The sequence below is a fragment of the Chenopodium album genome, chromosome 9, assembly GCF_948465745.1.
Source record: "Chenopodium album chromosome 9, dcCheAlbu1.1, whole genome shotgun sequence".
Classification (NCBI taxonomy): domain Eukaryota; kingdom Viridiplantae; phylum Streptophyta; class Magnoliopsida; order Caryophyllales; family Amaranthaceae; genus Chenopodium; species Chenopodium album.
Genome location: NC_137842.1, coordinates 60016217 through 60043675, shown reverse-complemented (window position 1 = coordinate 60043675; position 27459 = coordinate 60016217). Strand labels below are relative to the sequence as shown.

The window sequence follows — 27459 nt, the reverse complement described above, 5'->3', positions numbered from 1 at the left end:
CTAGTGGTGAGTGTTTGCATCATGTTAGACAACATTTCAATTGTCCTGTTGATGTTCTCGATATCTTCCTTAGTAGCCATTGGTTGAAAGTAGACTGAAGATGGATCTTGTGGAGATGATTGTGGTGGTTTCCTTGTACGCCTCTTTGGTATAAGAGGTTGTTGAGGTATTGACTCGAACCATAACAATCTACCCCTGCTTCTTGACCAAGTGCTGTGACACCGAAACAAACACACCTTTAATGACCAAACTTAACCTTAACCCATCCGGAAAAAATAATAAAAAATTTTGAATTTTTAAATTCTATAATTTTGAAATTCAATTTATTTTTTGTTAAAAAAAATATGGGAGGATACCGTTTGACTTACTCCGAAAAAAAAACGACACAAAAAAAAACGACAAAAGACTACCCTAAAATATGGTCATGAAATGGTGCAAGATTAACGGAATAAAGTGTGTGAACACAACATGTGAATGATTAAGTGAGGTTATAAACACGTGTTATGACCATACAACTAGACATGACACCAAACTGGACACATAAACCACATACGTACGCACAAAAACCAAAAAAGACTGACTGAACACTTCTCTTGAGCACCGTGTCACGGTGCTGACTGTCATGACACGGTGCAGTCTACCGTCAGACGGAAGAAAGCGACGTGTCACGACACTGTTCACCGTGGCGCGGCAGGACTTGCCGTGACACGGTGCTCAGTTCCATGTCTTTTTTGTGATTTTTTCCATATTTTAGTCGCTTTTAGGTCTGTACTAATTACTATGTGGAAATAAAAACCCTCGGTCACGGGTTAAACAAAAAGAGCAAACACATCAGGGTTAGCACCAAAAAAACCATGCATGTAGCATTTAGTCACGATGATGTAAAAAAAGTTCGCAACCTAGGGTCAAGATCTATGTTCAACTATTGGTCAAGCTTTGGGTGTCAAAAGGGTACCATGGTTAAGAGTTTGGACGCGTTAGCAAGACAGCCTCCCTTGAGGGTGTATGCCAACGGGCGGCTCCGCGAGTTCGTGATGAAATCAAACTCGACTCCATGGTTTGGGTGGATTTAATAACTCGGATGAACCCTTATTTCCATGAGCGTTTTTGGGTCGATAGAGCTTAAATCCCCTTGGGCTAAGACGCATGTAGAACACACATGTTTTTTCAGAAAAATCGAAGGAAGTTGACTGTGAGAAGAGAAAACAAGCCACCAGACTGATTTTAGGACTGCCGTGACACGGCAAAGATTCCCGTGCCACGGTACTGCACACCGTCAGACGATGTACTGCACTGTGACACGGCAGATTCTGCCGTGGCACGACAGTCAGAAAGTCTGACTGGTGCCCTGTTTTCCTTTGTACTTAATCAAGTTATTCAATTTTTCCTACGGGACAGACCTAAATGCGACGTTAAAACGTCTATGCTTATGCAAAAATGCCAAATTTATCACAGGAATATTTTTCAAGAATCTTTCAAGTCTCATCCACTCATCTTAATTAAATACCGATCACTCAAATAGATAAATAACCAAGAATCCTCCCCAGTGGAGTTGCCAAATTGTAGGCGTCGCTCGAAGTGCGCCTACGTTAAAGCATGTGTGAATATGCTTGGCACTCATAGGAAGTGGGAATTGACATATACGATTAGGGACAAGGAAAGTAGGGAGCCGCCAACAAGTTTTTAAGGAACTTTTAAACCGTTCACGGATCATAAAAAGGCAACCACGATAAGGGACAACGATAGACAACAACGATTGACCCGTGAAGGTTACACCCCATTCATAATCCATGAGATTACTAACTCCATATGGTTCGGAACCACGAAAGGAGGATTGGGGATGATGGTACGAAATGAGTCATGGAGTCACATTCGCCCGTATTGGCCTCTACTCGATTCTTATAGTGAAAAGTGATTCCTGCGATCTCAATGGCATACAAACAAAATATTCAATTCGCTCCAAATTTGATTCTATTTGCTTGCAACTTTCACGCCTTGGCTTAAGGACAGAACCACGAGTAAAGTATGGACTCCTTGGAATGCTTGAAGAAGGAATTTTGAAAGAAGACGGGTAGACTAGTGTTTAGGCTAGAGCATAGAAGAGAGAAAAATAGAGAATTAATTGATGCCCCGCACATTATAAATGAAGGGGGTATTTATAGAAAAAAATATGCTAAGGGAACACACGGAACCCTAAAATGATAAAAACCCTAAAAAAGTATACCGCGACACGGCAAAGTGTACCGTGACACGAGAAATCCCACCGTAAGACGGGAAACATTCCCGTGACACGGTGTACTTTTGTGTGACGCGGGAAATATTTAGTGAACGGGGGAGAAAACGCATTAAGGGTTTACGCGGAAAGGACATGGAAACCCCCGTGTCACAGCAGGTGTCCCGTGTCACGGGGAACCCCACCGTCAGACGGGACAGTTTCCCGTGACACGGTGGAATGTTGCCGTGACGCGGGAGTTTTCAGTCCGCTTTTCCGTCTAAATTCATTTTTAACCCTAATTTCGTTCAGCATTTTAAGTGCCGAGTGACAATTTCGGGCCATTTCTAATTTATTATTATTTGGGCTAAAATAAGGAAATAAGTAAATAAAATAAATAAAAATTTTGGGCCAAAATAAATAATAAAACAATAAAATAAAAAAGGTTTGGGCTAAAATTAAATAATAAAACAATAAAAAAGGTTTGGGCTGAAATTAAAAAAAAAAAACTATGCTTTGACCAAACATCCATCAAGACTGATCCATGGACTATTCAAAAATTGAATTTAATTAACTACGATTTTTTTAAGCACTCTCGGGATTAAATACTGAACCCGACCAATAAAGACGGTGAAAGGTTGTTCATAATCGGGTTTGGTTTTGGGGAGACATTTTTAGGTGTCTACATCTATCAAGTTTCTTAGCCCGAGAATGCCAATGCCGAATCTTCCCAACATGAATACACTAGTGTTTCATGGCCCGAGACATATGATAAACTACCTATTAGCAATCTTCCTGAGGTATTATAACTATCATTTACTACTACTACTACTACTACCACCACCACCACCACCACCACTACTACTACTACTACTACTACTACTACTACTACTACTACTACTACTACTACTACATAATTACATCATTTTTCATACTTGCATTATCCTGCAATAAATTAGTAGAAACAAGTTTGTATTGGTTTTTTAAATTGCACCCAAAGTAATAGACAATATTTACATTAAATGAAATTTATTTTGTTTCTTGGCGATACCTTTGACATAGCTAACATATCTCTATACTAAATGATATACATGTATGTAAATAACAAGGGTATGCATGATTGCTGCTTGGCGATTGAAGAAAACAAAGGAATTCAGATTGTTGCAATTGGGCAAGTGTACATACCAGGGTCAACATTAGTGGTTCGTTAAAAATCATTTTTTTGATTTGACCACTGGTAATCATCGAGTCTCTATACTAGAAGATCTTGTGCCAACTGCATTACTTCCTTGTCCTACTCAGGATTTCAGGTTTGTATGTCAAGCAAAGGAATCATTTGTTCCGTGGCCAAATCGACTAATTTTCCCAAAGAAAAAGGTATTCTTATTTAGTTTTTGCCAGTGAAGTCATTTTTTTTACTTACTAAACACACAACAAGTGTGTGTGCATATGATTGTAAAAATCTAATTTATATCATTTCATCTAATTTACTTGTTTACTTTGTTGCACAAAAATCTTAAGGTTGATAGTCAGGTTAAAGATATGGAAAAAACCCCTATCTCTGAATTTCCATCCACACAAGTATCATCCAAAAAAAATATAACATCACTAATGAAGATTGTGCCATGGTGACCTCTGGTTTATTATTAGAAGTTTTCAAGAAGGAAGCTATGGGAATGAGACATAGAAATGAGACCATATTTTTAACAATCCCATTTAGTGTGTTTCACAACGAGATTGTAGTTCATCTTGATTACAAAGAGATGTTTGATTGGTGCTTCCAAAGAGAGGTTGGAGCATCTCATATGTCGATTTTCATGAGGTATGTGCCTAGATAATTAACATTAGTTTTTCTTTCATATTTATTTTTATGAGGTATGTGCCTGTATAATTGAAATCTATACATTTTATATGCAAGGTACTTGAGCGAAGGGTGTAAAAAAGAGAGTATATCAGGAGTGTATGGTTGTTGCGACGTTAATTTTATTTCTCCGCTAACCCCGATAGAAGAAGGAGCTCGATCTGAATATCTATGTAATATTTTTGGGTGCAATGGTGGCAAGAATATTAACCAACTTTTTTTGCTCCGTACCATGATCAGTGAGTGATGTTTAACCCCTTTTTTCTTATACTTTTTTGTATATCGATCTTTGGATAAACTAATGAGCTATATATATATATAGTCGACATTGGAGGTTAGCTATCATAAGTATATGGCGTGGAACTGTATTCTGGCTTGATCCAGCCGGAGCTGAAAATGACATTCCCGAATTCGCTCGTCAAACCATTAACGAGTATGTATATTTCGTTTACAAATATATCTTATGTATAGTATCATCTGTCATCTAATATTTTTGTGAAAATTGTGTAGCGGACTTGTGAAATTTAGCATTATTCATCGAAAGGAAATTAAGAAAATGAAAAAAAAAACCCGGTTACTTTGTGGCTTCAACCAAAAGTATGTGATCTACACTTCACAATTTTTTAAGCACACTATGATCAATATGCTCCGAACAATCAGATTTTATAACTCAATATTTTTTTTATGTTTCACTATGATATAGTGTCCACAACTAACAGTATCAAGACACTAAAGATTGTGGATATTATTTATGCCGCTATATGCAAGAGATAATATCAAGGAGACAACAAGTGGTTCCAGAAAAGGTATCTTTTATTATTCACATTAATTTTGTGTATACGCCTAATTTAGTACGGCTAAAATATGGAATTTCTTTTATTTTGCACAATCTTTGATTAGTTTATCAATTAAAAGATGTAAAAGCACTAACTACAAGTGGAAAATGATTGACCTAATAGAAGTTCAATGCCTCAATTAATGTTTTCTTATTACCATATACCAAGCACTTAAATATCAGAAGCAAAACTTCTAAGTAGTCACTTTACAAGACTTTCTGCTGAATTTTGTATTAGAGATATATATAAGCTTTTATTTCAATAATTATTTTTGTTGCATGAAATCCAGCTTAAGTAAAAGCAAGAACACACAACTTGAGCTTCTTTTCATGCCCTTATGAAGTTGTGGGTTTCAGTTTTGCATGTTTTATCCTAGTTGTATGTTGTTGTGAATGTAGGTGCAGCTTTATTTAATTATTTAGAAGACTAATGCTTATAGCAAGAATATAATACATTGCCTTATATTTTAATCATGCACACATGGAGTTGTACCAAGATTAATGATAATATGACCATCCAACTAAGCATGTACTTTATACTTGTATATGTTTTAATGACATGTACTGCATAGCATAATCTCAAAAAATATTTAAATATTCTTGATATGTTTCTAATTTCATTTATATGACTAATCTAAAAATAATTCATGTTTTGCAGTACTTTCCCCTAGTTCCCGCTACTTACAATCAAGAAATGATTGATGAGATACGCGATATGTTGGTTACCTACGTTTTAAAGTATAAACAAGTCAACATTGATGGTATGGCTGCTGATCGTCAGTCATTATAATACATATTGGACCATCATATATTTTGGGAATCCTGCTTATATCTCATATATGGAGGTGGTAAAATGGGATAGAGCTCAAACTTCGGAGTATTGTGAAGCTTTTTTTTTTTTTTTTTTTTTTGCATTGAAAAAACAGATAGCTAGTAAGTTTAGTGAATATTTTTCTTTTTTGAACTTGCTTATAGTAAGTTAGTAAAAACAAATTTGTATATAAAGTTTGTAATTAATTATATTTGTTGGAATATTAAATTTGTGAGCCAAATTTTGGATAATTTTACATTAAATTTGATTTCATGTTGTATCAAGTACATAAACAAGTTGGCAGGTTGCAACAATTGTAACGTAAATTATTATGGGCATTTGTATAGCAGGTACAATCCGCATTTGTATATTTTAATTTTTTTATATTAAAGAAAATTAACCAAATAAACCGGATTTCTTACAGTTGCGGTTCCCTACATTGCTATCTAAGAAACCATATTTAACACTTATACGGTGCCTTAACAATAACTAAGAAACCGGTTACCTAAAATATACAGTTCCTTATCACTAATATGAAGCAGTTTATGGATCAACATAGGAAACCGGTTGTATGTAGTAACAGGTTCCTTTGACTCATCTAAGAAACCGAAAATATATTGCAGTCTCTTAGGCTAAGAGACCTATTACCTAGGCACCATGACTTTTCCGGTTTCTTAGGCCAATTTTGCCCGGTCTCCTAGCCTATTTTTGTAGTAGTGAACAAAGATCTAAAATTTGCAAATATAATTAACATTAAAAGATGGGTACTTGAAGAAACTCATACCCAAGAAAAAAAACCAAAACCCAAAAAATCAAAGCAAAAACGAGATAAGAGGCGACACCAACGAAGCCAAAGAACGGAACAATTTCTTCGCCATTAAGACAACAGTAAACATGGTAGATTGATCGAATTAACAGAGAAAGGTGATTAGAACTGAGATATAAAGGTATAACAATGGCAATAAACCCTAGAAAATGATTGATAGGGTAAACGGCGGCTAGAGGAGAGAGAACGAAAAGAAAAGGAGAGATAAAATTTGTGAGTGGCGATGGTTGTAGATGAAGTTGTGGCTGCGGCGGTGCTTGCCTTCATCTTTGAGGAGAGTTTGAGAGGAGAGAGAACAGAGGAGAGTGAACGATATTATTATTATTACTAAAAAAACAAACATAATGGGTTTTCAAAAAAAAAAAAAAAACAAACATAATGGGAATAAAAAAAAAATTGAACTTCCCTAAAATTTTAATGTACCGCCAAGTTGCTAATCCTGAAATTTTATTGTACCGCCAAATCTGAAATGTGCTAATTGGCTTTAGTATCAGAAAGATATGTTACAAAAAGTGTCTATTTGTAACAAAATTATACTCGATAGTAATAGGATTATTAGTATCGGAATGTATCTGATACTAATATTTCATTTGTATCGGATAATAAAATTTCTGGCACTATAGTTAAGTCTAATACTTAGTTTGTGTAAACAACTAGAAAGTAGTGTCAGAAAAAAATTACCCGATACTATTTGACTTTTACAGTATCAGAAATATTTTCTGATACTAAAACCCCGATTTCTAGTAGTGCAGAAAAGAGGAGGAAGAAGAAACAATTTTGGGTGGGCCCCACATCTTAACCCAAGGTACTCAATTGTTTGGGCTGATTTAATTTTTTTGCCGGAAAATGGGTTTGAGTACCCAAACGGTGAAGAAAAAAAAATTCAGTACCCAAACGGTGAAATTTTGTAGAATTAAGGGCCCAAATTTGATCTTAACTCAAAGTATGTTGTGTTAATTGATGAGGGAGAAAAATGATGCCATGGTTTCAAGGTCTGCAAGAAACAGCTAGTGTTGCCTAAGCCATCTGCTATACTAGACAAGAGGGTGGTTAAGAGCGATAATTTTACCGATGATTTTAATGGACAGTCAGAAATTTCTACAGATTTTGTCTAGTTGTTGAGTTACAGCCTTGGATAATTGGCCTAACTTGTCTCAAAATTCTCAATATTCCATTTACCTATCCACTACGAGTAGTAAATTTATATTAAAGAAAAAAAAACATGCAACACCCTAAGTTTTTTTAAAAAAAAACTGAGATGTCATATTAATGGAAACTCATACTTCTTTCGTTCTATTAATATTGCAACAAGGATGAAATTACGTATCCTAAAGCACATTTTATATGCTAATTATTTATAATTGTGTAAGAGTAAAAATTATAAAAAGTTGATAGTGTGAAAGTATTTTATGAGATGAATCCAATAAGATCACACATGACTATATTTTGCTTAACGTATAAATCATATTATATGGTCAAACAAGAATAATAAATAGTGTAAAAAGTCCATTGTTACAATATTAATAGAACAAAGGAAGTATATTTTTGACAAGAAAATAAAGAGATTTCATTAATAAAATATAGACAAACGGTACAAAAATAATACATAGGGTTGAGATTCAACGAGGATGAGAAGATGAAACATAGTACTACATAAATATACGAGTATATAGTAGTACAACTGTACAAGGATAATGATAGTATGTTTCAATACAAGAATAACTATTCCATTCTAAAGAGCAAAGTGATATTCCAGCGTCATTTTTGGTAATTACCTTGCAGTTGGACCCATTTCAATAGATGTATCAGCAATGGCATTGTCAAGGTCGGTGTCAATACTAGGGTAGCCATGTCCATGGTTATCTATCTTTCTAGTTCTTCCTTGGGACATTTCGATGGCTAAACAATCATTCAGATCAACCAAGACTTGGTTCATGGTTGGCCTTTGAATTGCAGTAGATGGTACACACATCATAGCGATCTCTAAGGCTTTCCATGCAGAGTTTGTAGTGAAATGTCCTTCCAATTTCTTATCGACAATTTCATGAATATCTCCACTCTCAAGCTTAGGAACAGTCCAAGCTATTATGTGAATAGGTTGGGCACTATATTTTATTATTGAAGGTTTGCCTGTGATGAGCTCCAATAAAACAACCCCAAAACTAAACACATCGCTCTTCTTATTTGGCCTTCTTGTACTATAATATCTGCAAAACAAATTTAATGTAAAAAATAGATAAATAAATAAAATAAAATAAATTAAAACAAAGATCTATCTTATATCCCTACTCTTAAACTAACAAGTCAATCATGAGTTCTTGTTAAAATTCGGAACTGAGTTAAGGAATTATAAGAACTTACTCTGGATCAACGTAACCATGTGTGCCTACAACATCAGTAGACAAACCACCCTCAGAATTCTCACTAGAAAATGTTCGAGATATGCCAAAATCTGAAATCTTGGCGTTCAAATTTTCATCTAGGAGAATATTAGATGTTTTCATGTCTCTGTGGACTATAGGAGGTTTACAGCCATTGTGCAAATACTCCAATCCTACAATAAAATTTACATTCAACATCATATTGTGTGTAGTGTTTTAAAGTGCATTATAAGGATGATTTGAATAGATCTCATCAAATTGAGACCATAAAAATTAGAAGTAAATTATAGACATTGGCCTGGTCACATGACTGACCTTGTGCAGCATCTATAGCAATTTGTAGTCGTTGTTTCCAAGATAAGACCATGCCATTTTTCTCTGCGGGCAAATAGAATTTATTACTCCATGGCAAATATATTCATATATACTACATGCAAATTAGAAAAGTAGAAATTAAAATACCTAGCTTATAACCTCTCCTTCCCGTCTATTATTGTCACATTATCCCAACATCTTACAAATTGGGATTTATAAGATTTACTACAAAATATTTTATAATTGATAGTATAATATAAATAGTTGTCAATGTTGGATCATTTTGAATTCGTCTCAATAAGTATTATCATAATATGTAAATTTTACAATTTTTACTTATAGAGAATTAAAGTTATTGATCGTTAAAGTTTTGCATTGGCAAGTGTGATAAAAGAAACAGGTCAAGTAAAAAAATAACAAAGGAAGTAGCATTTACCTAATAAATGTTGTTGTAGGTTACCATTAGTTACATGTTCGTAAATGAGTGCCATGGTTGTCCCTTCCTCATAATAACCTATGAGTGAAACAAGGTTTCTGTGATGAACTCTTGTTAAGAGTTGAGCCTGTAACTCAAAAACCAAAAGTTGAATGTTACTACAGGATAGTGGACACAACCAAAAGTTTTTTTTACAAATTACAAAAACTAATAATAATAATGAATGAATTCCAAATATCTTATATTACCTCAGTGCGAAACAATTTCAAACTAAGTTTTGAGGACGGGGTTAACATTTTAACAGCCACAGGAGTACCATCCTGTAAGCAGCCATGATAAACTATTCCAGATCCTCCTTTGCCAATGACTTTTTGGAAATTATTTGTCATTTTTAGCACTTCAAAGTATGAAAAAGCCCGACTCTCCAACTGTATTGATGAACTTACAACATTTCTAGCTGTAACACCTGGTTTAAAGGCACAATGTTAATTTCTTACACCTTATTCTCTCAACTAATTGCGCGCACTTCATCAATTTTGACTATCCATCATAACATGACATTAGAGGTCACATCACCACACAACACCTAATATGGTTTACGACTAGCTAGAGAAGGCAAGAAGGATGGGGCTCAATAAGCAATTTAACCTCGCCCATATAATAATGCATGAGACACTCTTACAACATTTCCTTTTGGGTGTTCAATTGAGTATGACTCATAATTCCATAAATGACATAAGGGATGACCATGTCTTAACCTTCACATACAATACATTGGTCTCACTAATTTTATAACTCTCATCCGTTAATTTTACTTAGTACCTAAAAAAAGTATTATTAATATAATTTGTTTCAAAAAATAAAAAGTAACAATTTAATTATTGCGCAAACCCAATGGATCAGAGGGGTACATCTTTAAACAACCAACAATCAGTAGACCAATGATAACTTATATAGGCATTAGTAATCTTAATTTAAGAGGGTCCAAGCTTCGTGGTCATGTTGTTTAGTATAGTACTAGCTAGTGAATATAAATTGCTTGTACTACTACAAAATTTGAGGATATAAGTGTTAGGCTCAGGCTATAAGAACCAACAAGCTTATGTGATGTCTACATTGGAGACATGCATGTCATCCTCGTTAAAGTTCAAAATACTGTAAAGTTAAAATACCAAGAGTACAAAACGAAAAAAAAACAATTGGATATATACCTTGTTTCTTTTGTTTATATTTGTAGAATACTCCTATAGCAACGAAGATGAAAATAAGAGATATTGCAACTAAAATAACGGCGATCTTCTTTGAATTCTTCTTCTTGCATGAGTTCGATGAACAAAGACCTGGATTTCCCTCCAAACTAGAAATGGAGATTTGGAAGGGGGGAACAGTAGTTAGGTACTTCTGAAAAGTTGTGCCTTAAGGGTTTGTACGTACACTACACGCTTTACAATTAAAGGATTTTTTTTTAAAAAAAACACTACCTAATAAAACCCAAATTTTGTGAGAAAGTACTTAATATAAAAAAGTTGTAAAAAGCTACCAAATAAAAGGTAAAATATTTTAAAGGATTATCTCGGGTGCAAATTCCACAGTTGAGCGTTGACCCACCACAAAACACCTCCAAAACCGCCCACTTTAGGGCTGGAGGGTGGTTTCAGCTTGGTGGAGACAACTTCAAGTGGTTTGGGGTGGTTTTGGGGATGAAAGCGGGTGGTTTTGGCCTTTGGGAGTGTTTTGTGGTGGGTTGACGTTAAAAAATAGGTCAACGGTGGGAATCCAGCCAAAGGTGGTCTTTTACAACATTTTACCTTATAATAGGTAGTTTTTTACAATATTTTTTTAGTTAGTTTCTCACAAATTATGAGTTATGTAGTTTTTGTCATAAAAATCCAAAATTAAATTGTTATTAAAAATCTATCAAACTACTATATGTCAAGATTTACGATTTATAGATCAGATTAATACATTACTACTTTACTTGTAGCTTAGAAATACTCCTAACCTCAAATTTAATGAGCCATCCTCTATCTTTTTGCTGAGTGCTTTTGGAACTCGGCCAACAAGATTGTTACTTGTTAGATCTCTGACATAATTGGAGTATACATGTTAACTACAAATCTTACATTCACATAGCAACTTCAATCCGATATTCAACTTTAATTTTGGACAACTTACATTGTACGCAGAGATGGTAACTCAGCCAAAAAATCAGGTATGACCCCTGTCAAGCTATTATGTGAAAGATTCCTGAATGAAACGCAAACACAATGACCAAGAGTTTACCGTAGAATATGAGTACTAAAAAGTAAACAATGACCACAATGGTGTGTATTTAAATAACCACCAGTATAAGCTTTCGGAGATATGATATGTAATGTTGTGCATTTAAATAACGAACCACCAGTATAAGCTTTCCGGGATATCAATGGTGCACAAGAATATATCATGCCAGTATCTAAAGTACTGTGTTCCAAATATTATTCACACTTATATGGCTTGATCACAAGCTGATGTTCCCTCAATTTCATGTAGAAAATCATGTTATAACACCAAGAGATCAAAGGAAATTGAAGGGTCTTCCTAAAAAATAGGTAAAATTGGTATAAATCATCGTTATTGTCCAACGACTTTTTTTGAAAAAACCACCTTTTATGTTTTTTTTTAAACTAAACCACCTTTTAAGTACCTAAATTTTTTATTGCACCACCCCTATTTCAAATTTTGACAAAAAAATAACTAAGACGTAAAGGGGCCCACAACTTGTGTCTTTCGCTCCTAAATCATGTATTTTTTCACCTCCAAAAACATTGGACCCTTCCCTTTATATATATGCATGATTAAATTGAGTAAAGCTCTAAAAAACCAAACCTAATTTTGCTACAAAAATTAAATTGTAGTATTTGTTTATTCTCAAAACCTAAATTGAGGTAATTGAAGTGGATGGTTGAGATGGAAGGGAAGGTTTTTCTATGGTTGATGATTTGGAAGTGGATGGTTGAGATGCAATCTGTTAGATTTGAAATAGGGGTGGTGCAATAAAAAATTTAGGTACTTAAAAGGTGGTTTAGTTTTTAAAAAAAAAAAAACATAAAAGGTGGTTTTTTCAAAAAAGTTGGACAAAAAAGGTGGTTTATACCAATTTTACTTAAAAAATATGCAACTTGGTTTAATTCGGTACATAACATTGCAAATCATGTATTACGCAGTATAACTACTAATAAATATCAAGTGTAAAGAAGTCATATATACTCACAAGGAGTCTAAAGATGTTAGTGCGGACAATGAATGAGGTATATCTCCAGTCAAACCGCTGAAAGCCAAATTCCTGTAAATTGTCTTCATTAAATAAGCAAAGCTTCTATATCATAATAATCGCAATACTTTGAGTGGCACACATGTCTATACACAACTTTTATCATTAATATTTGTAATTATATATTACTATTAAGAAGTATAAGGTTAACAATATAATGAATACATTTATAATATGGCAACTTATATTTATACTCCGTATATTAGTAAAAAGTATATTAAAAGTGAGCATATAAAAAATGATTAAGTCAAACTCTTGCAATTATTATAAAGCAAAGGTAGTAACATTTAGACTCACATAGAAGTAATTCGTGGGGAGTGATGATCAACACTTTGGCTGCAATTTATACCATCCCAGGGAGCATTAGGAAGACAAGGATCCCCTTGCCAATCTTTTGGCAATGTGTAATTCATCTTCATATTCAAAATAGCATCCACTGGTATAACAGAAGCAGATAAAATCAGATTAAAAATAAACACTTGTAGAGTTCGATAACATAAATATTAAACTAGTTTTTTTCATAACTATACAATTTAGAAAAGATCAACCTATCTATTGAATGTTAAAAGGAAATTAAATACAATCTCTCTACTAAACATTTGACATTTGTAGCCCCTAAACTTGGTTTTAGTTTACTTTTTTTTTTGGGTAAGTATTTTTTATTAGCATATATTTTTTTAAAAAAGTGGCTTAGTGACATAAATAGAAGTAAAAAAAGCTTAGTTATGTAATAATTAAATATTTACTGTACCATCATTTTGGTATTTCGCTGATGCAGGGAGGTCAACAACTTTGTATATTTCCAGCGCATTTAGTAAGGGAGGGAGTGTAGACTTTGAAGTCCTCGTAATAGTAAAATTTAGTTGAGATCCATTAAACTTTATAGCCGGAGAAACAACAGTTAATGGCCGTCCAAATTCAGGACTAATCTTTCCTGATTCAAAATTTCCGGACATAGATATTGTAAATTCTCTTAAATCATTGATTCCCAGCTTCTGAATTTCATTAAAGTGCCAGTAAACTTGGTATGACTCAGTTAATGAATAATTATTCCAATTAAAAAACAGGGAACCACCACCATGCTTAGGTATGGCTGCTGTCTTTAAAATTGAAGGTGGCAATTCATAAGCGTCTGTGAATGAGGAATTCATGGATGCATTAGAGCTTAAAGAGTCCCAAGATGTCACCGAATCATTTATCGGAGCCCATAGCCGATCATACGGATCATCTTTGAAACTGAAATTTCCACACATAGATATCATAAATTATCATCAAAACTTAGTGATATTCAAGGCATGCATAATTAAGGTAAAGAGCATCATGATACCATGAACTAATTATAAACTGTCATAATCCAAGTGAGACTCCATTCTTGAAATAATTGACAATACGAAGAATAGCTCACTTAGATTTTAAACTCAAAAAATTTGAGCATGTGTTTAGGACATATGCCCCTTGTATCATACCATAAATTTATTATGAATACCTACATTCCAATCTTGCCATATGTTAATAGATAATGTGTATGATTTAGCATGAAACAATTCAAGAAAATACCTGTAATTATGAATATCTGCATCTGTAGTGACTAAAAAGCCAGCACTCAAGCGCTTATAAAGCAGTAGTGCCCCTGTAGTGGATTTGTATATTGAATAGTTCAGAGGCCTCAACTCCAACCCTGAAATAAAAGGTGTCCCTGATCCAGTGTTCACTAAACATACATATATCAGATTTTCAGTGGGGGCATATATAAGCTCATCAAAGAACTTGTAACTAACATTGGCAGGTTTTACTGTCCACCAATAATTAACTCCAATATACAAATCAAACTGTGGGATGGTGTTCAGGCCATCGTAATTTCCATAGTGAAAATGAACTCTGATCAAGTAATGAGAATTTTTTCCCTGCGAATGTTTCAAAGTGTAACAATTTCTACTACCATCTGGAAAACTCCTAACCGCATTATACATTGACCAATCACTAAACTGGTACTCCATTTGTACATTCATGATTTTTCCAGTGTTTATGAATCCTATATCAGAAGTGTAATATAAGCCATTGTCTTTGTAGTATTGTGGACCTCCCACCATTCCACAGCCAATGTTGATGAAGCCTTCAGAATTAAATTCGAATAAAACCCGTTAGCATATGTATAACTTAGTTAAATAGAGAAATTTTGAAAAATACCACCAACTATTGTTTACGTTTTAGTGATTACCAGCTTAAGTATTTTATTTTGTATGTTACCACCCACTTTTCTTAAAAACAGGGAAAAAAAAAAAAAAAAACTCCCACCACTTTTCACAAACCCCCCTCCTAAATGACCCCTCTCTTTTCCATCGATTCTTACCTCTATTCTTCCTTCTTCTTCCTAGCCTCCTAGGGGAACCTTTTGTCTAATTTTAAAATCAATTAGACGTTATTTAGGGCAAAATTTGTTCTTCAAGCCAAACGACAATGCAAAGTTGAGGGAAAAATCATGTTATAGAGAGTTTTGTTTAATTAGGTTTATAAAATCAATTTGGGGATTTTTCAATTGAAATTAGGGTTTATAAATTAAATTTAGGGATTTGATTCTAGGGTTAATTAGTTGCAAAATTGGTTAAATAGGAAGAAGACAGAAGAAAAAACGTGAAAATAGAAGGAAGAGAGAAGAAAATTGATAGTGGGGTCCATTGTGATGTCATTTAGGAGGGTTCAAGAAAAGAGGTGTGTGATTTAATTTTTTTTTTTTTTTTTTTTTTTTTTTGGTGTTTAGAGAGCCACAAGGGAGGGGGTGAGAATCGATTCCAGGATTTCCTGAAATCGGGAGGAAAACTCTAACAACTTGAGCTATCCCTCACTCTAAAAAATATAGGTGGTAATGTACAAAATAAAAACTTGAGGTGATAGTTAATTATTATTACTATTAAATATAAATTATTATTATTATAATAATTCAATATTAAGTATTATTTTTAAGCAGAGCAGGGCAGGGCAGGGCAGAGCAGAGCAGCTTTAAAGAACGTGGCCTAAGTTGATGGTATTTTTCAAAATTTTAAATAGATACACTTTAATTACATAGCAATTTTTTAATCATACAATTTATTTTGCTTAATGCAAACAAAAGCTTAGAACACCAGAAATTCTACTGTTTGCTACAAAACATATATTATCATGACGAATAATCCTCTATTCGTAGCTGACAGCGAACGAAGTACTACTAGTCTACTACATAATTTTCATTTCTTTGCGAATTCCGAAACAAGAGAACAATAACTTTCCACATAGCAAGTCAGCAATCAGCCAAACTATTATGAACTCGGTAACATCATTACATCTCTCCATTATCTATTATAAAATTTTTGTATATTATCGGCTAGGGGTGTCAATCGGTGTACGGTTCGATTTTGGGTTCGGTTAATTAGTTTTTAGTTTGTAAAGGTTGTTTATAACGGGGAATTATTATTGAGTCAGTTTGGATCGGTTTTAAATAATTACGGGTTGATTCGGTTTGGTATTTTTTTTATTACAGTTTTTTTCAGATCGGTAACTAATCGGGTCGGGTTGTAATTGATTCGGTTCATAATCGGTTCGGGTTAAACTCGGTCAGTTTTAAAACAGGTTTTGTCAGTTTAAGGCAGGTTTTGGGTCAAAACATATCAGATCCTAGTCAGGTCGGGTTGTAATCGGTTCGTGGTAAACTCGGTTGGTTTGAAAACGGGTTTTAGTAGTTTAAAATGGGTTTCGGGTAAAAATCAATCAGATCCTTATCGGGTTGGGTTGTAATCGGTTCATATCATAATCGATACGGGTAGAACTCGATTGATTTAAGTATGAGTTTGACTCAAAACAAATCGGGTAAAATCGGTTCATGTCAGAAATAATTAATAAAGACTTAAACAAGTTATATTGATCAAGTAATGAATTAGAACGAGCCAAGTTGTGATCGAGTCATAAACATGTTAGAGACTTATAGTAATAATTATCACTTTATTAGTTCGTTGTATGCTTATATTTATATTTTGTTTAAACAAGCAAGTTACTAATAATAGTAAGCAAGTTACTCAGTTATAATTTCTTTATTACATGTAGTTTATAAATTAAAATGTAACTATAAATTATAAACGATTAAGTTGTAATTTTTAGTAATCGCTCAATAAAAACACATATCACAATCCAAACCCCTCAACAAAATACTCTCACAACCATGATTGATTAAACCTATCTTTAATCCAATGCCTCTCATTAATCTCCCCAAAATCACTAAAAGCTAATTTAAATCGGACCAAGCCAAATTCAAACCCTAAAATCCTCATCTCTCATTCCTCACACTCACCCGTACTGCTTTAGGCAACACAGTTTATCTCTTTGAATTTTCTCTCATAACGGGTTATGGACTTACAAGTTATAAACGGTTCGGTCATTACCTGTTACGGGTTGTTAACGGTTCGGTCATAACTAAGTACGGGCTATAAACGGTTAGATGCTAACCAGTTACGGGTTGTAAACGATTTGGGTTTATCGGGTATTTTTTCGGGTTTAAACGGTTTGGTTTTACAATGGGTCGAGTTGCTAACCGATTCGGAAGTACTCGGTTCGGGTTGTATCGGTTCGGCTTGATAACAGGTACGATTAATTAACGGTTCTCAAATATTCGGATTACGACTTTAAAATAACAAGTTTTGCGGTTTACGACTTTAAAATAACAAGTTTTGCGGTTCGGTTCCTTTTCGGAACAGTTCGGATTCCCCAGTTTGGGTTGGTTTTTTACAGCTCTAATTATCGCACCTTAAAACACTAAATTTAGATTGTGAAGGTATTGCATGTGGACGGATGCACGACCTGTTTGGTGCGGGAGACTTGACTATTATATTTTACGTGTTGGCTGATATGGTTTAGTGAGTTGGCCAAAATATTCCTTTTGTTGGTTGATATGTTTTTTTTTTCCTTTTGTTGCCTGATATCAGACATCATTTGGCTTATATGTTTCTTTAGTTGGCTGATATATTTATTTTGTTGGTTGATATGTATATTTTAATTGTTGGCTTATATGTTTCATTTTGTTAGCTGATATATGTTTATTTTGTTGGCTTACATGTTACTTTCGTTTGCTGATTTCATCCTTTTATTGGCTGATATGCATCCTTTGTTGGCTGATATGTTCTTCTTCTGGCATGATAAGTACCTTTTGTTGACTCGCTAATCGAGATATGTTCTGAGAAACAAAACGGGGCATTAACGTTGTTTTTTTTTGCCAATTCTTAGCTTAATTTGAACCCATAAAAGATCAAAATTTCCCCCAAAACTTTACCCGAACAATTTTTGTCACAATATCTAGAATTTTTTTTTTTTATTAATTAAAACAAATAATTAAAATGAAGTAATCATATCATGACATGTGTTATGATTAAACTCTAATAACTTACGGAGTTAACGGCTGTTAGTCATTAATGGCGCTCGGTGAATTTATTTTTTAAACTCGATGGCATTTGGTGAATTTTGAAAAATTTAATGACATTTGGTGAATTATTAAAGTGATTAGTGGAATTTGGTGAAATAGCTGATTAAAATTTTTGGGGGTAACTTTGGCTCTTTGAGATCCAATTTTAGGTCAATATTGAAGAAAAAAAAAGTAATTGAAAATGTCTTGTTTTGTGTGCTAAGAAAAATCGTGGTTTGTAAACACACACAAAATAAGACATTTTTAATACTTTTTTCTTTGTTCAGAGCTTTAATTCGGATGTTGAAGGACCCAAATAACCTTCCAAAGCTTGAAAATTTTACCGCAGCCTTTGAGAAGTGAATAACACAAGTAGAGGTTGCCAGTTGGCCACCATGTGGGTCGTGCGAGCTGGATCAGGGTTAGGTGGGTTGCGGGTTAAGGTTTCATTACACACGCATGACCTGTGTTGGGTAGGGTAATCCGGATCATGGGTTTGTTTAGAGAAAGTAAGGTTGAGTTCGTGGGTTAGACGGGTCATATATGGGCAGGTCAAACAAGGTTTGTGGGTTTGACAGGTCGTATTTTGGTCGAACTAGGTTCGTGGGTTGGAGGGTGGGTCAAGCTGGGTTCGCTAGTTAGGAGTAGGGCTGTGCAAAACTATCCGAAAGTTCGATCCGTGACTTGAAAATCGGGGTACCCAATCCGATAACCATAACGGTTCGAGTACCAGATCCGATAATTTGTTATTAGGTATGGTTATTAGGTATCATTTAAGAATTAACAGTCACCTGATCCAATCCAATCCGATAAGCAATTTTTGTTATTTTTCGTACTTAAACCTATTTATCCAAAATCTAAACTCTTATTTTACTTCATAATCACTCTATAATATGAATGATTAGTAATATTATTAATAATTTGGTCAAGATCATGTGGTATTTTTGTTAATTAGTGTTGAATGATATCATAATAACTACTCCATCTATCCCTTTATTTTGGCCCCATTGCCATTTTTGGGGTCAAACTTTGAAAGCTTTGGCTATAGATTACTGTGAGGAAATTTTAAATTTTAACACCACAAAAAAACACAAAAATGATTTTAACACTCAAAAAAAAAAAAAAAAAAAAAAAAAAAAAAAAAACACTTTAAGTTTAACAACACCAAAAACCTTAAAATTTTTCTTTTACCACCGCTTAACGAATTTTAGGATGAAATCCGTTAAGTGGGGCTACAATGCCACGTGCCTTCATATAGTTGGCTACAAAATAAACAAAAAATATAAAAAAAAATTATTAAAATTTTTTAAAACCCCAACCACCCAACCACCACCATTGACACCCTTTCCCCAAAAACGGCCGGCTTTTCCCTGAAAGCGGCCACGAAGTTGGCCACTTATGACCAAAATCGCTCGGTTTAGGGGTTGAATACGACCACTTAGCCCTAAACCCGGCCATTTTCGACCGTTTGTGGTTAATTTCATGACCGTTTTGGGGTAGGGCTTCCATTTTGGGGTTACATTGGGTGTCGGTCTAGCTGGGGAGGTGGTTCCCGATGTGCGTAGCAGCGTAGGGAATAAGGTTGGGGCGGAGGCTGTGCAAGTGGCGTAGGAAGAGATTTTTGGTGGTTGTGGATGATATAAGACTCTCACTGGTTCACCCGTGTCTAGCAATGCTCTTCGCATCGCAATGCCTATTAGATCAGCGAAATAACCAAGAAAAGAGGGGGGGGGGAAATCAAGTAACAACAATTTCAAATCAACAAAACAAGATAACCTATCTCAACAATCACCAATATAAATGAAATAGGGGTTCTTAATATAATCAAAGTTAACACAAAGTAAAGCTAGGATTAAGGTGTAACCACAAAGATTACAAATTAGCAATCACAAAGAAAGCAAATAATCACAAAGATTATGGGTAGAGAGAGAAAATCTCATTGATTTCAAAATTAAGCAAAGTTGATTCCAAAAGGAAGCTTAGCCCTATTTAAAGGTTTTACAAATAACCCTAAAGTTCTTAATTTACACCCCTTAGATTACAAATGAAAGGCCAAGGCTCGAAAGTCAAAACAGGGCTTCGGGAGCGGCCGCTCTAAAATATAGGAGCGGGCGCTCATCACTACGTACTAGAACTTCAAAAGACACCCATAGGAGCGGGCGCTCGTCCTGGGGGAGCGGGCGCTCCTCGCAATTGTCTGGACAACTTAACTTCAAACGTTCATAACTTCTTTGTTTCTTGCTCAAATTTGGCATATGACATGTCGTTGGAAAGATCTTGAACACTACTTTCACCTCCAACTTGAATCACCTAAATATTCCTTGTAACGAAGGAGATATGGCTGAATGAAGTAGATACATCATACATTGATAAGTTTCTTTCTTGGCTAACACACGGAATCCTTGGAGCTTTATTCTAAGAAAACAAAGCTTACTCAAGTTTTATGATAGTCAACCCCGAGAGGTGACCACCAAGGAGTTTAGCTCGACTACGTGTCAAAACACATGGTACGTTTTCAACTTTCTCCACCAATTTCCATGCACCCTCGTCAATGGGTGTCGGTGGTGGTTTATTGTTGGTGGTGGTTAGGTGTTGGTGGTTGTGGTGGTTGGGTGGTTGTATTAGTTTTAGGGTTTTTTTAATAAAAAAATTCTTTTTTTTCATCCAACGAAGTCGTGACACGTGTACTTTATAGGGCCCACTTAACGGATTTCATCCAAAGATTTGTTAAGTGGTGGTAATATCCAATTTGTGTTTTTTGTGGTGTTTAAATAAAAGTTTTTTTTTTTTTTTTTTTTTTTTTTTTTTTTTTTTTTTTTTTTTTTGTGTGTGTGTGTTAAAAACCATTTTTGTGTTTTTTTGTGGTGTTACACAAAAGTTCCTTACAGTTAATAATATATAAAAGATAATTTAGTCATGAGTGATCTTGTTAGATTGGTCTCGTTGTATATTTTTATTAATATCACGTTTTTATAATTTTTACGTGTATGAAAATAAAGATATAGACATTTTAATACACGTCTTGGAGACCGTGCACAGACAAATGGAGAAAAAAAAAATAGGGATGCCACAATTTCAAATAGTGTTTCTCACATGGCATTTTCGTAAATAAACCAACAACTTTATTCAATTGTGAAGCCCATAATAATGAAAAATTTGTTGATTTATTCACGAAAATGCCCCAATGAGAAACAAATTTTGTTTCTTAATAATGAGAAACAGGGAATTTCCAAAAAATTAAATTAGGGACAGAGGGAGTACAATGTTAGGTTTAATTATCATTATTGGATACAGATAATCGATCCGAAAATCAAGTTACCCGCAGTCCGAGTACCCGAACTTATCGTTTAAGTTCATGGATATGTTATCGTTTACCGAACCATTAGTGTTAACGGTATGGGTACCCAACCCATGCTCACCCATAGTTAGGAGTTGGTAGGTGGGTCAAGCTGGGTTCGTGGGTTAGGGTCGGGTGTGTCAAATAGATATGTGGGTTGTGTGGATCATATATCCAAGTTTTATTTTTTAAATAGTTCTAAACATTGAATTAGCTATTTTAAGGTCAAATATATAAGAAAAAAAAAGTGATTTAGTAAGTTTGAAATAATTTTCTAAAACAAGAGTAAGTTTGAAATAATATTACTCCTTCTGTGTTTTTTTAAGTGTTATAGTTTGACTTTTTATACTATTCACATAATGATTTTGATTTAATTAGTTTACTAATATAGAGAAAACAAATGTTAGTCCCTGTTCACTTCACCTTAAAAAAAAATTAAGTAAAAATAATTTCAGTACAGTCAAAAATAAGTTCAGTTCTATAAAATTAATTTCAGTTTAGTAAAAATAATTTCAGTTAAGTAAAAATAAGTTCAGCAAAATTCAGTTTTCTTAAAGAATAATTATAATAGAAAATCCGTAAAAATAATTTCAGTTCAACAAAATTAATTTAAGTTTAGTAAAAATAATTTAAGTTCAGTAAATATAATTTTGTTTCAGTAAAAATAATTTCAGTTCAGCAAAAATAAGGTGAAGTGAACATATAATTAGATAAATTAATATAATACATTGTTGGATTTGTCATAATGTATACTTTCATAATATAAAATTCGCTATAATTTTACTAACATATAATTAGATAAATTAGTGGTCAAAATCATGTCTAAACATGCGTATTTGGTCAAACTATAACACTTAAAAAACACAGAGGGAGTATGTACATATCTTTTTTTTTAAAAAAAAAAAAAAGTAAGGTTGTTTTAATTTTTACAAAATTTATAATTTTATGGCTTGCTTTCAATTATGATACATATCCTTATATCACAAATAAGAAATCAAGAAGAGGAGTGATCTATAAATGATTAGAAATTTACTAAAATAAGTGTGCCATTTACGTTTTATGCTATAAAAAATATGACGAAGTTTATCAATTTTTATATGCTATTCGAGCTTGTGAATAACTTGAACGCAATATATATATATATATATATATATCCATGAATTATTATGTGCAATAAAAGAGTATTATTTGTAAGACATAAAATATTCCTTTATTGCATATAATAATTAACAAAGCAAGGTAGGATATAAGAAAAAATATGAGTGAAATGATCAAAAGATTTCAAAACATCATGAACAAAAGAGGCATTAGTCCAATGACTTTCGGTAGTTAACTCACTAAGATTAACACGAGTCTCATTGTTAAGTTGGGTCAAAATGTCACGATACTTTATAGCATCATTCAACCAATCGTAAGTAGAATTTCAATGAATAGGGGTATCAATAGACCATTATTTTTTTTCTTAAGACCTCTTTCTTTGCACATAGCCATGTACTTCCTTCTACTGACGCAGTAATCCTATGGCAGTTCTTTGCATGCACATAGCCGTGTTGCTTATTATTTTTTTTATATTGGCTCAAAATGAGTACTAAATAAATGCAAGTTATGCTACTAGTTGGGAATTATATCCAAGGTTAAAATGCAATATTTTAACTTTTAGAGTATACAGTTACTTTACGTTAACTAGCTTTAATTTGTTATTTAATAGTTAAGAAAAAATATAGTCCTGTGTGTAGGATCAAGTTGAATTCGTCTCGATTTATGGTTTATTGATATCAAATTTTTATAATTTTTCCATACTAGCAATAAAAGATAATAGTGATTGAAAGCATGCATTGAAAACGACATTTAAAAGAGAATAGATGAATTATTGAAGTATATATGAAAGCATACAAAAATCCTATCCTTCTCATCATCTCTTTGATGGTGGTAAGCCCTGAATTTGTCTTTAATTTTTTAGTTTTATTGTTTTAGTCAATAATAATCCTACTCTCTCTTTATGAGATGTTGCCCTTGATGTTTTGATGATAACACAAGTCAAATAAATGGACTAATGTCTTGATAAGTCTTGTAGTTTGTTTATGTTAAGTTACAGGAATAACTTGAGGCAAAGGAACAAGAGCTAAAAGTATAAAGAGACTGGTAGCAGTGTTCCTGAGAAGGAACCGAAGCTTTGGAGCAGAAACTAAGGAAAGAAGACTCGGAGCAGAGACTTCTTAGAGAAATTAAAGTGTAAATATTTTTCATGTTTTAGGTTTTATGTAAGTGAGATTAATTAAGAGTTGATGATTCATAGAATGCGTTTTGAATTTGTCAAAAAGATAGAATTTACTCGATTTCTAGAAAATAGGAAATATGGTTTTGGAAAATATCTTTTCTGTTTTTATCCTTTATATAATATCTTTTGATTTCAGAAAAATATCTTTGAAAAACTGACTTCCTAAACTTGTGCAACTAACTATTAATTCAGTCTTCACCACCTACATATAAACTGCTTCTAAGAGGTTTAACATGCCCTGGTTTTTAGGACATGCTTAAAACTCTGAAAGTGGTAGAAAGTAGTGGCGTTGATGTGTAGCAGTAGTGGCGCAAGTGGTGGGAGTTGTGGCGTTTTTACCAAGCAATGTTTTCCTATAAATATTGAAGTCATTTTTGGGATAACTTCACCTTGCTCAATCATATCTTTCTATCTTTCTTGTTTTCTAAAAAGAGTCAAGAGTCACATTCTACTTAAGTGTTAACTTTCTTAATTACTTTCACTATAGTACTGTTTATTTGAGTTGTATTTGGGAATTGGGAGTTTGAGTGAACTCTAAGAGAAGTCAGTAGAGAAAGAGAGAGAAGAGAATAGAGAAGAGAAGAGTGGCAAGTAGAGGGACTTGCTGCTGGGAACTTCAAGTTCATAGAGGAACTTGAAGATTGATTCTTTAGTTTGTAATAGGTTATTTGCCCTGTTATAGTGAAGAATCTTTCCTAAAATCCCAAGTGGTCGTGGTTTTCCCTCTTGTTAGGGCCAAGAGGTTTTCCACGTAAAATCTCTCTGTGTTATCTTAAAGTTCCCTTAGCTTTATTTTATCAATTCCGCAAAAAGTTAGCTAAATTCCTCCAAACTACAATTCACCCCCCTCTTGTAGTATTCCTCTTAAGTAACATGAGAGTTTTATACCCAATGTTTGGGTTCTTTATCTCCTTTGCTGGGAGTTTGGGGTCTTGTCTTCTTCTCTTTCCTCCTGGGAGATTAGATATTTGTAAGTATAGTTTGGTTGAAAGGATTCAATTCGTTAGTGATTCATCATATTACTTTACAATCGCTGTTTAAATTTCTAGATGCGATCTACCAGGTTATATACTATTTTTTGATTTCAAAACTATGTATAGACTCTCTCACACAAGGCTGCATGATCCAGCGAACACACATGATATGAGATGGGTTGCATTATTAGATTTGGTTCACCGTCAACATAGTATTTTTGCCAAAGAATGTTATTTGATTTGGTTGGATTGTATTTCAAATTTTCTTAAATACCTATTGTAGATGATGTATGGTGTTTAATGAAGTTATATTTCCCTTAAAAAAAATAATGAAACATACAAATTTAGATAGTATTTGCAATAATTAAAGCTTCATAGTAACTAATTGAATGTATAAGCAAGTTAGTAATTAGGAGATTAATTATACCTGCAGTATCTCTTTTGAAGGCTAGGGAAGTCAAATTTGCAGCATCATCAGCAGCCAAGGAGAAAATTAATCCATGATTGTAAATCAACAAGTATGATATAAGTATATTGATGGTGTTAAAGGCCATTACCCAAACGGCCAAACCCACTGTTGTTGTTGTTTTTTTTTTTCTTTTTTAAATAACAATTTTTGGGACTGAAGAATTTCTTATGAATATTCAGGCACGCATTGAGCTACATATATACTCAATACTCTTAAACAAGTGTTATATGTTGATAGGCATATGATACAGAACAAGCTTATAATCTCTATCAGCATGGTCCATAGACTTGTATGTATGTGTTGACTTTGAACTTTCATTCACCACTCGATCCTAGGATTTTATCTTGTTAATTTGTCTGAGAATTTGGTAATCTCTGTCTTATCTTGCGATTTCGAGCTACCTTATAATACACGGTATATTTGTTGATTTACAACCACATTTTACAATTCAGTTGTATTTTTCTCGTTTGGGGCGTCAAGTCGTGAGAACTATGCATTGACTCGTACAATTTGGGTTTCGAAATGTAAATTTGTACAACAAAGACACTGAATGCCCACATGCAAGACTGCAAGAGTACGTGCTCTTACAATAAGAGCTTTCAAGCTTTACTCGTGTGGGCTCTACTCTAAGGGTGCAGAAACAGTGTTTATATCTGACCCCTACTAAACGCCCGAAAGTCAGTGAGTAACTCTTTTCGCATAGTATCTATTCAAATAGAATGGCTAAGTTGTAAATATTAACATGAATACGTATGGCGGTATCATCAAATAGGTAAATAGTACCATTAAATGTTCTAGTGATATACGGAGTAACATATAAATATTATTTTCAATGGTACAAATAAGTGTGTAAATTGTACGTCAAATATTATACTAATGTGAGATATAGTAGTATTTAAGACAATCTATAATCTAATTGTCAGATAATATAAACTCCTTGATAGAGTGATTTCCATTGATCAATATTTATAGGGTTACAATGAGAAACCTAATCATATTAGGTAATTATAAGATATGTACAGATATCAAAGATCATCTTATACAAAATATATCCTAAACCTAGGATGAGAATATTCTATGGATATTCTCTATCACACCCCCGCAGTCAGAGCGGGAGAAAATCGGATGCTCAGACTGGATCTGAATCACGCATCGAACGGTAAGGATAGTATAGTAACCCATGATCAAAAGATAAGTAGTAGACGTGTGCTGGTGATGACGATGAGAAGCAACAACCACGACCTACGTATAGTAGAGATATGCGCTTTTAGGCCGAAGGAGAAGAGTCACGCATATACTTGGGCCAAGTTGCAGATCCAGAGAAGAATAAGTTAAGGGATCAAACCATCATCAGGGAGAAGACACTACACTACTACGTGAAATCACAGTTGAAGAAAAACAAATAAAATTGCGCAAGAAAAGATTAAATCCCACCGCTTGAAATTAATCAATTCTCAAAAGAGAAACCAGGTAGCAAAAATTAATACTCCACAAAGATTCCAAGTGCTGCAACAATAAAAGGAGCTAACTTGATAGCAAAAGAGATGTGCAAAAGTTGACCTTATTGTGATATACCACCACCAGAACAAAATCTATGTGATTATGTGTAAAAAAAAACCAATGAGGCAATGTAAGAATCATTGTTGGTCATGGGGAGGTGGAAGTAGAGTGCGGCACATGGAGTAGGTTGGCAGATGTGGTTACTGCCAGTAGTGGGAGGCGGTAGTGTATGCGATTGCCAACAACGATGGAGGAGGCTTTTCGCGATTGCTAGTACTGTTGGTAGGAGGCGCAAGGTTACATAATATAGTATACATGCATAATAATAGTACACAAAAAAATATCAGTATAATCATAGAAAATACCTTTATAAATGTCAAATTATATTTTACCCTTCTATTTGGAAAGAGAAAATATAGGCATTATGCCCCTAGATGGACTCAAAGCCAATACTTTGTTATTGGTAAATAAGACCGTGTTAAATGGGCA

General features: G+C 33.8%; 1 protein-coding gene across 2 annotated transcripts; it reads right to left on the bottom strand.

Annotated features, from left to right (window-relative positions):
- Nucleotides 1-8087: 8087 nt before the first annotated feature.
- On the bottom strand, nt 8088-26028 carry LOC145558633 (LRR receptor-like serine/threonine-protein kinase IOS1). Of its 2 annotated transcripts, XM_081619933.1 has the most exons (13): nt 25429-26028; nt 14548-14701; nt 13742-14226; nt 13288-13426; nt 12931-13002; nt 11853-11924; nt 11680-11760; nt 10889-11034; nt 9926-10143; nt 9678-9804; nt 9242-9304; nt 8907-9099; nt 8088-8752 (listed from the first exon to the last, which is right to left on the bottom strand). In XM_081619933.1, exons 1-13 carry the CDS (start codon nt 25553-25555, stop codon nt 8317-8319), a joined length of 2313 nt encoding a protein of 770 aa, XP_081476059.1. In that variant the 5' UTR covers nt 25556-26028; the 3' UTR covers nt 8088-8316. The 2 variants fall into 2 exon arrangements, with proteins under 2 accessions (XP_081476059.1, XP_081476060.1); XM_081619934.1 differs by lacking the exons at nt 11680-11760; nt 11853-11924 and having other exon boundaries at nt 25429-26026.
- Nucleotides 26029-27459: the final 1431 nt, after the last annotated feature.

Bases quoted from the DNA above. Each gene is read 5' to 3' on its own strand.
- LOC145558633 (XM_081619933.1), bottom strand. From the start codon at position 25,555: ATGGCCTTTAACACCATCAATATACTTATATCATACTTGTTGATTTAC. The intron at 14,702-25,428 runs GTATAATTAATC...ATGTATGTTTAG, and splicing joins CTTCAAAAGAGATACTGCAG to TGAACACTGGATCAGGGACA. The intron at 11,761-11,852 runs GTAAGTTGTCCA...CAATTATGTCAG, and splicing joins TTACCATCTCTGCGTACAAT to AGATCTAACAAGTAACAATC.